The following is a 10,608-nucleotide window of genomic DNA, read 5'->3' as shown; positions in this document are numbered from 1 at the left end:
TCATTTATGTTCTTCTCTAAACTGGTTATTCTAGTTAGCAATTAGTCTAACCTTTTTTCAAGGTTCTTAGCTTCCTTGCATTGGGTTAGAACATGCTCCTTTAGCTTGGAAGAGTTTGTTATTACTCACGTTCTGAACCCTACTTCTGTCAATTCATCAAACTCATTCTCCATCCAGTTTTGTTCCCTTGCTGGTGAGAAGTTGTGATCCTTTGGAGGAGAAAAGAGGTTCTGGTGCTTGGAATTTTCACCCTTTTTGTGCTGGTTTTTCCTCATCTTCTTGGATTATCTACCTTGTTGGATTTATCTACCTTTGGTCTTTGATGTTGGTGACCTTTGGATGTGGTTTTTCCTTTTTGTTTATGTCGATGCAATTCTGTTTGTTAGTTTTCCTTCTAAGAGTCAGGCCCCTCTGCTGCAGGTTTGCTGGAGTTCGCTGGAAGTTCACTCCAGATCCTGTTTGCCTGGGTATTACCAGTGGAGGCTGCAGAACAGCAAAGATTACTCCCTGTTCCTTCCTCTGGAAGCTTCATGCCAGAGGAGCACCTGCCAGATGCTAGCCAGAGCTCTCCTGTATGAGGTGTCTGTCGACCCCTGCTGGGAGGTATCATCCTGTTAGGAGGCATGGGGGTCAGGGACTCATTTGAGGAGGCAGTCTGTCCCTTAGCAGAGCTCGAGGTCTGGCAGGCAGGAACATTTACGTCTGCTGAAGCTGAACCTACAGCCGTTTCTTCCCCCAAGTGCTCTGTCCCAGGAAGATGGGAGTTTTATTTATAAGCCTCTGACTGGGGCTTCCGTCTTTCTTTCAGAGATGCCCTGCCCAGAGAGGAGGAATCTAGAGATGCAGTCTGGCTACGGAGACTTTGCTGGGCTGTGGTGAACTCTACTGTAGAGTCCAAACTTCCTGGTGGCTTTGTTTACACTGTGAGGGGAAAACTGCCTACTCAAGCCTCAGTAATGGCAGATGCCTCTCCCCCAACCGGGTTGACTTCAGACTGCCATTCTGGCAGTGAGAATTTCAAGCTAGTGGATCTTAGCTTGCTGGGCTCCACATGGGATCTGCTGAGCAGGGCCACTTGGTTCCCTGGCTTCAGCCTCCTTTTCAGGGGAGTGAACGATTCTGTCTCGCTGGTGTTCCAGGCGCCAGTGGGATATGAAAAAAAATTCCTGCAGCTAGCTCGGTGTCTGCCCAAATTTCTGCCCGGTTTTGTGCTTGAAACCGAGAGCCCTCCATACACCTGAGGGAATCTCCTGGTCTGTGGGTTGTGAAGACTGTTGGAAAAGCGTAGTATCTGGGCCAGAATGAACCGTTCCTCATGGCACAGTCCCTCACGGCTTCCCTTGGCTAGGAGAGGGAGTTCCCCAACCCCTTGTGCTTCCTGGGTGAGGTGACGCCCCACCCTGCTTTCGCTTACCCTCCGTGGGCTGCAACCACTGTCTAACTAGTCCCAATGAGATGAGCTGGGTACCTCAGTTCGAAATGCAGAAATCACCTGCCTTCTCCGTAGATCTGACTGGGAGCTGCAGACCGGAGCTGTTCCTGTTTGGCCGTCATAGTATCTGGATCCTTGAAATCTGACTTTTAAAGTGTAAACCAAAAGTATCTGAGACAGCTATCAATCAATTTAGAAAGTTTATTTTGCCAAGGTTAAGGATGCATGCCTGGGAGGCAGGTCTGTGCTTTTCTGAGAGATGGTTGTGAGGGCTTCAATATTTAAAGGAGAAAGGATGGATACTGGGGAAAGAGGAAGAAATTTTAAAAAGATATGGATAGATAAGAGACAGATGGTTTGAATTCTTTAGTCTTTGATCACCTTTCAGCAAATACACAATTTACATTTGAGAGAATGGTAGAGGAATAGTCACTAGCTCAGTGAATCTGCATTTTTACATCAGAGGAAGGAATCAGATATGCATTTGTCTCAGGTGAGCAAAAGGATGATGACTTAGAGTTCTGTCCTTTGTCCTGCACCTAAGAAAATAAGCTATCAGTTTACATTGTCAAGAGTAAAATTCAACAGAACTGTTTTAGGGTAAAGATCCTGGGGTCCATAAGGGATTTCCTGCTGAGTTGTGAGGAAGCATGCAGGGTTTTTATATTTGTAGCTATCTTATTTAGGAATAAAATGGGAAGCAGGTTTGCCTGACACAGTTCCCAACTTGACTTTTTCCTTTGGCTTGGTGATTTAAAGTTCCCAAGATTTATTTTCCTTTCACAAAAGCTGACATACTTTTTAAAGTGGCTTATGTATTATCATTGGAGACAGTTCACACATTTACTCATCCTTTTGTTTTGAACCAAATCTTATGTAGAAGATAATTCTAGGGAATTCAGGTGTATTCTGATTGCTATTATTAATATTTCTTTTATTCGAATGGCAGTTGGCCATTTTTATCCTACAGAAAATCTACAGCAGATGGAGAGACAAGAAAAATCTGTGTAATTGATTTTATGTCTTTACGTTTTATAATTCCTCTTTCTAGGTTTCAGAAAAGTCACTGTTAGAATAAACTGACCTAAGTCAATTCAGCAAGTATTAGGAGGGTCTTTTATGTGCTAGGTACTGAAGGATAGATACATAGAAACTACACAGAGTAATTTGCTATAGAACTTGAATTCTTAAAGGAAGACTTGTTTTCTCTATGTTAATAAAAAACACTTTTTCTTTCTGATTCAAGTCAGATGACCCTGATGGCTCTCAAATTGAGAAAATAAAAGAAGAAATAACTCAGCTGCGCAATAATGTTTTTCAGGAAATTTATCATGAGAGGGAGGAATATGTAAGTATTTGATTCTTTGAAGTATTACATTAGATTTTACTCTAGAAATTGAGTTTAAATATCCGTTTTATGAGGTGGACTGTAATCACAGGGCTAGAGGTATTATGTAGAAAGTTTATATATATATTGATCTAGTAAGATTTTTGTAAGTTTAGAAATAAATTTCACATGACCAAATATTCTAACCATTCTACCAGTGTGGAAATAACTGAAAATTGTAAAGAAGGAAAAACATCACTTGTAATATTTCCGCTCAGTGAGAGCAATAGTAATCATTGTTAACTTTTGACTTTCTCTTAGTCTTTTTTTGCTTGTTTTTAGAATTGAGATTATAGCACAGACACACTTTTGCATATTGCCTTTTTTCTGTTTAACATAAAACCTAAAGACCTTTTCCTTACACAAAATTTATATCAACATCATTTTCCCATAATGTTGCAATGTAAACATCAATGAGCAGCATAATTTAGTGGAAGAATGTAACAAAATAAGACTACCTGGTTTTGGGGGCAGGAGAAGTTACATCTTTTAAGTCTCTATTTTACCACTGATTTTTGTGAGCTTGGGGAAATAAATCATTGTATTTTTTCTTTAAAATGGAAGAATATTGTATTTTATATCTGGGAGATGTTACCAGAAAGAAGTTAGTTAAGAAACAGCACTTTGAAACTAAAAATACTGACCGGGCATGGTGGCTCACACCTGTAGTCCCAGCACTTTGGGAGGCCAGGGTGGGTGGATCACTTGAGCCCAGGAGTTTGAGACCAGCCTGGGCACATGGTGAGACCCCGTCTCTAGAAAAAATACAACAATTAGGTACATGGTATCATGTACCTGTAGGCCCAGCTACTTTGGAGGCTAAGGCAGGAGGATTGCTTGAGCCCAGGAGGTTGAGACTGCATTGAGCTATGATCATGCCGCTGCATTCCAGCCTGGGCAACAGAGCAAGACCCTGTCTCAAAAAAAAAAAAAAAGGAAAAATATTAAAAGTATGAAAACAATAGGTATTTTAAGTGTCATGCTTTATTTAGCTAATTCATCTGAGTATATGTAAATGCTTTGTTGACCTTGGGTTAAAATAGCTATCTTCCAGTGATGTGACAAGTGTTTAGAAGTTTTGCTTAATAAATATGTGATAAGTGGCTTTTCTTTTGTGAGGATACTCGATTTTCACATTTATTTCAAAGTTACTTATGTAGAGCTATGTATTTTTTCTCTCAGGCTTTAAAATTTTTCTCTTAACGAAACAGCTGTTATTTTAAAATGTCACTGTGTTCTTAGTATTTTGAGAAATAATGACAGTTTTATGCCTCAAATTGATATATTTTCAGACATTTTCATTTCAGTTTGGAAGTGGGTGAGGACTTTGACCTTGCAAGATTTGTGCTTATGTGTGTATCCAAAGCTTAAAATTGGTAATTAAATTTTTCTTCAGTTAGTAAGATGGTAGTTTAGATGGGTTAAAAAAATACTTCAGCGAACTTAAATTTAAAAGAGCAATGAACAGTTTGCAAATTGGGCAGCCAAATCACAGCAGATTCAGAGAGACTCTGGGGATGCTTTGTGGTTAGAACAAATTTATAGACAAAAAAAGGGAAGTGACTTACAGAAATCTGCAGCAACGTACAAGAACAGCTGTACTGGTTACAGGTTGGCGTTTGCCTTATTTGAACGCAGTTTGAACACTTAGCAGTCGATAGGTGGTTGAAGTATGGCCGCTGGGAGTGGCCAAGACTCAGCTATTGTTATAGGTGCATACTGCTAAGTTAGGTTTTCAATCTTGTCTATTAAGCTAGGTTGCAGTTCATCCACAAGGACTCAAATATAGAAGTACAGAGTCCTTCTCAGGCCATATTTAATTTGCTTTAGCAGATGCAAGATGAGTCTTGTTTTCACTTGTTATTTCTTGAAGTAGAAGGCAGAAACAGTGATTGTCTTACTTGGTATGTTATAAGGTAGATGCTGATATATTTTCCTGAAGAGCAACATGTCAAAATTGAATATATATTGATCTACAGTTAAAAACTTTTTTTTTTAAACTTTAGGAGATGCTGACTAGTTTGGCACAGAAATGGTTCCCTGAGCTGCCTCTGCTTCATCCTGAAATAGGATTACTCAAATATATGGTAAACTTTGTTTCCCTTGAGAATTATTACTATGCAAAGAGTGTTGAAAAGTGATAATATTAAATTTGTGTCAGTGTTAAACTTATAGTAGCTTTTTAATAAAAATATTCCTGATGAATATTTTATAGGTATTAGAACTTTTTCTTATGACCCTTTAATGTTTGCTTGGTATTTTTATTTTTATGTTAAATTGCATTATCTGTTTTTCTGTTTTCCTTATCCTCATTCAGTACATTTCATTTGAATTATAGGTGTACTTATTTGACTGTATTAAGGTGTATATTTGAATTATAGGTGTTTATTGTTTGAAATGACAAAATAAAATTTTAACTGCTACTTCAAGTCTCCCTTGAGTTAGGATAAAAACAAGATATTATTGCTAGCCATGAGGGATTTGAGCACAATGTGTTTTTTAAGTTAAAGCATTCCGGGAAAAAATTCCTGAGAGATTGGCTAAAGTGGAGATGTTGAGGTGGGTATGGTTTTCTACGCAGGCAGGATTCAAAAGCTGGAGATCAGCATATTAGATAGGTGTCATATGGAGCAGGAGTAGTAAACACTGGCTCTCAGGACAGAATCTGTTAGTCCTGCCATGTATATTGCCTTCTATGGTGAGGGCCTAGATGAGGTATTTATTCATTAAGATTGTCATTAAGTCCATTATAATGGCTTCAATATGGAACAGAGAGGGATATTTGTGTAGACATGTGAGTTTATTCTAAAAAATATTTAAGATTAAAGTTCCCTAACTTAAATAATTACTCTAAACTCTTTCCAGACTAGACTTTAAAATGATGTGCAGTTTTCTTTGCAACTATTTACCGCTAACTTAGCGATTATCTTATGCAGTGTGGGCAAATGAGTATGTACTGCCACATAGGACTTGAAAATTAATATTTAAAAATATGCTGATCTACTTTATTATAGAAGATTATAAAAGGTTTGACTCATGGTTTATGGAAGCCTTTAGTGGCTTTCTCATGTTCAACTGTAATGTATGCTTAGGAATTTTTTGTAGGTTGATTATATATTGTAGAATACGTAAAAGTACTGGCAGAACTTCAGAAAAAACCCGGAAAACAATTCTACAGTGCCCCTTACTGAAACTGCACCACAGTAAAACTTAGCTTTAAAATGTTGATCATATTTTAGTGTGAAAAATTATTCCTTTTAAAAAGTAGCATAAATATCTAGTAAAATTAGTTGTTGAAAGCCATTTTCACTTTTGAGTACTCCAAACAGGGGCAGAGGTGTTAGAATTACTTCATGGTAGTCATAATTTTTGGACTAATCTTTCCCAGTTGACAGCTACAATTTTGTCATTATTTTACCTTATTTTTTTTTTGTTTTTTTAAAAAATGTTTATTTCAAGAGTTTTTGGGGTACAGGTGTTTTGTGGTTACATGGGTAAGTTCTTTAGTGGTGATTTCTGAGAGTTTAGTGCACCCATTACCTGAGCGGTGTACACTAACCCAATATATAGTCCTTCATTCCTCACTCTGCTCCCAATCGGTTGTTACTTTAGTATTTTTAGGAAACATAAGTGGTTTTTCAAGTAAACATTAGGGATCCTAGGATGCATATCTGGTTAATTCTATTCATTTCCTGAATCTGTTCTAAATAAAATTATAGCAACAATTAAATGTATGGTGATTACACTTTGGGTAGGAGGAGTTTAAGAACCAGGAACTGGAGAAAATTCAAAATTTTAAAGATTTTAATTTTATTGGTTTTTCCATACAGTTGATATGTCCAAGTCATTTAATAGCATGTAACTAATTATGTTGATGATTTTTAAGTGCTGGGATTGTTTGGATTCTTCAACTGTCATAAAAACTTGTGCCTAGAACTCTGGTGGCCTCCTTACAATGAGCTTGGAACGAGATCTTCTTGATGCTGAGCCCATGAAGGAACTTAGCAGCAAGCGTCCTTTGTTATGTTCTGAGGTTAATGGGCAGATAATTCTGTTAAAGGTAAGCCTAAATTATTCTTACTTGTGGGAGATTCAGCAGCATAAAGGATAGTGGTGCTGTTACATTTCAAGAAAGAAAAAACCTCACTGTTAGTTTTGTAAAGTATATAAGTTGACTGGCAAAATAATTGTGCTTGTAGTTTGGTTGCCAGAGCTAATTTTTAAAGTTTCCGTTAATTGAACAATGAGAACACCTGGACGCAGGGTGGGGAACATCATACATGGGGTCCTGTCGTGGGGTGGGGGGCAGGGGGGAGAGATAGCATTAGGAGAAATACCAAATGTAAATGACGCGTTACTGGGTGCAGCAAACCAACATGGCATATTTATAACTATGTAACAAACTTGCACATTGTGCACAGGTACCCTGGAACTTAAAAGTATAGTAATAATAAAAAAATTATTTAAAAAGGTCATTAAATAAAGCTTTATCTCACATGAAAAAAAAATCAATTAAGTTTCTGTCATTTCCCTAAATAGAATATGTCCTTAATAGGATATGCTTTCCTTTTTTTGGGTGAACTTATTATGTTCATCCAATATCTTTTTAAAATTCTTCATTTTCTTACATTTCTCCTTGAAATATCAGCTGTGTTGTCAGTACAATCTTCTGCTCCTGAATTTCTTCTCATTGATCTGGGAAACTGTTAATCATGATAATAAGATAATTAATTTGGCCTTAGTTGCTACACATTCTAGAATGCGTAGCAGGCTACAGGTAGAATTGCACTTTCCTTTTCCAAATTATAGAATTCAAAGAAGATAGAAAAGTACTTATAAAATTAAAAAATAAAATTAGATTTTATTTAATTAGTGAATTATGTTTAAATTGGAATGGTGTATAATTATAATGAGATTTTCATCTTGGAATTACCAGTGCCTCTTTTTTTGGTACAAGGGCTATTCTGTGGATGTTGACACAGAAGCCAAGGTGATTGAGAGAGCAGCCACCTACCATAGAGCTTGGAGAGAAGCTGAAGAAGAGTCAGGGTTACTACCACTGATATTCCTGTTTTTATGTAAGGTAAAGTTCTTATGCTTATCTCTTGCAGAAACCATTTTATCTTGCAGAAACCATTTTATTTAAAATAAATTTTAACTCCGGGTTTTAGAGCAGCAGTTCATTCCCCTTAACATAAAACAGAAATTATCCTATAGGATCAATGTATGCTAAAATACGTTGAAGTTTTCACTTGGAGTCACATTCTCTGTTTTGCTTCTTAGTCCGATCCTATGGCTTACCTGATGGTCCCATACTACCCTAGGGCAAACCTGAGTACTGTTCAAGCCAGCATGCCTTTAAATTCAGAAGTAAGTACAAAGCACTATTTATTTCCATGGATGTATTAAATGAGAAAATAACACCTAATATTTATTCAGGGCATACTACATGCTATATACTTTGTAAAATTTTGACTCATGGTATTCTATTTAATTGTCACATCAAACCTGTGATAGAAGTTATTATATGGATGAGAAAAAGGGTTAAAGGGATTAAGTGACTTGCACAGGGTCCCTTAGCCAGAGGTAGAGAGGGGACTCGAAATTGGTTCCAAAGCCCACGCTTATAACTACTAAACTATGCTGTATGTGAACTGCCTAATATAGCACTTGGTATTATAAGTGCTTAAGTGGCAGCTTTTATTTTTATCATTGTAAATTTAGGATTAGTAATAACAGTGAAGGAGGCCCTGACTCTTCTTATGGAGTAACACTGTTTCAGTCTCTTATAGGTACATTACATGGTTGGTGTTTGTAATCCAAGTCTTCTTTGAGATAATAGAACAGATGTCCTCAAACCCCAGGTCGCAGACTGGTACCAGTCTGTGGCCTATTAAGAACAGGGTGGCACAGCAGGAAGTGAGTGGCCAGTGAGCAAGCATTACTGCCTGAGCTCCACTTCCTGTGAGATCAGTGGAGGCATTAGATTCTCATAGGAGCATAAACTCTATTGTGAACTGTGCATGTGAGGGATCTAGGTTGCACACTCCTTATGAGAATCTAATTCCTGTGATCTGAGGTGAAACCGTTTGATCCTGAAACCAACCCCCCCTGCATCTGTGGAAAAATTGTCTTTCATGAAACTGGTCCCTGGTGCCCACACACACACACACACACACAGTGTCACCATTACAAAATCAAGGCTTCATCTGATCTTTAATTCTTTCTCTATGCTGTATTCTTATTAAAGATTCATTTGGAGGAAACTTTACTCATTTCTAGAGCAGTCTTTTAATTAGAGAAGAGTTTCAAGATTAAAATGATTTGCCTACTTCCTCACTTGTTTTGTGTGTACTTATCTGTAGGAAGCTTTAAAGGTCATGAAAGGTGTTGCCCAGGGCCTGCATACATTGCATAAGGCTGATATAATTCATGGATCACTTCATCAGAACAATGTATTTGCTATAAACCGTGAACAAGGAATTGTTGGAGATTTTGACTTCACCAAATCTGTGGTAAGATAATCACGGTTTTACAGATAGGTTCTAGACTTTATTTAATATTATTAAGCAGTAGTTCAGCATTTATATATAATATAATACTGTATTATAGGATCTTTGCCTTCAGTTAAACTGTGTCATGTAGTATAAGCAACTGTTTGCTCTCAGCTAGGTGCTAGAATAACAAGAATTTCTAAGTTCGTTCATTGTGTATTTTAACCATAAGTCTTAGGAGCTACCTGACATTATATACTCAATGGCATTGACAACATTAATTATTTTATCATCATTAGGAAACATTTAATTGCTAGGAAACATGTAAGGAAACTAGGTGGCCATCTCCCAACCTATCTCCACTGGTGTCCCTCTGTCTATAGATACAATTTACATATACGTACTTTGCTTTTTTTGATTAATAATTTACATTTTTAGAAACCTAGGAACCTTGGACTTTTTAGTTTAAATCCAGATTCAACTCTAATGGCTGTTAATTTGGTGTCATATTAACCTCATAATAGGCAGTTTGTAGAGATAGCAAAGATCAGACAACTTAAGAGCATGTTGTGATTTTTTGTTGTCGTTATAATGGGAACAATACTCTTTTAACTGAGAAATAAAAATTGTGTATATCATGTACAACATGATGTTTTGAAGTGTGTATACAATGTGGAATGGCCAAATCAGCAATTATTTTTCTAAAAATAGCAGCTTTATTGAGATACAATTCACGTAAAATATACAATTCAGTAATAGTTTGTAGTACATTCACAAAGTTGTGCAGTGATAATCAGTATTGAATTCCAGAACATTATTATTCCCAAAAAGAAAATCCATACTGATTAGCAGTCACTCAAATTTCCCCCTTCTTCTCAAGCCTGGAAACCACTAATACACTTTCTGTCTCTATGAATTTTCCCATTTGGACATCTCATATAAACGTAATGATACAGTACGTGGACTTTTATGCTCACTTCACTTAGCGTAGTGTTTTCACAGTTCATCCACATTGTTGACTGCATCAGAATTCCATTCCTTTTTATTGCCAAATTATATTTCATTGTATGGCTGCACCACATTTTGTTTATATATTCATCAGTTGCTGGACATTTGGGTTGTTTACACTTATTGGTTATATGAATAATGCTGCTATGAGCATTAGCATACAATTTTTTTGTGTGGACATGTTTTCATTTCTCTTGGGAGTGGAATTAACTGGGTTATATTGTTTTACTTTTTGAGGAAAAAAACTGTTTTCCAAAATGGTTACATCATTTTAAATTCTTAGCGGT

The 10,608-nt window shown here is 36.8% G+C and overlaps 1 protein-coding gene across 1 annotated transcript in view; it reads left to right on the top strand.

The window, feature by feature from the left end:
• Positions 1-9,343, top strand: part of LOC105520291 (serine/threonine-protein kinase 31) — an 88,855-nt gene extending 79,512 nt beyond the window's left edge. The window contains exons 14-19 of the mRNA XM_011953919.1: positions 2,679-2,780; positions 4,826-4,906; positions 6,754-6,879; positions 7,777-7,902; positions 8,103-8,189; positions 9,185-9,343. Of these exons, the coding sequence (XP_011809309.1) occupies positions 2,679-2,780; positions 4,826-4,906; positions 6,754-6,879; positions 7,777-7,902; positions 8,103-8,189; positions 9,185-9,343 (681 nt within the window). The remainder of the gene's footprint in view (positions 1-2,678; positions 2,781-4,825; positions 4,907-6,753; positions 6,880-7,776; positions 7,903-8,102; positions 8,190-9,184) is intronic.
• Positions 9,344-10,608: the final 1,265 nt, after the last annotated feature.

The sequence above is a fragment of the Colobus angolensis genome, unplaced genomic scaffold (genome assembly GCF_000951035.1).
Source record: "Colobus angolensis palliatus isolate OR3802 unplaced genomic scaffold, Cang.pa_1.0 Scaffold378, whole genome shotgun sequence".
NCBI lineage: Eukaryota > Metazoa > Chordata > Mammalia > Primates > Cercopithecidae > Colobus > Colobus angolensis.
This window is presented reverse-complemented; position numbering and strand designations above follow the sequence as displayed.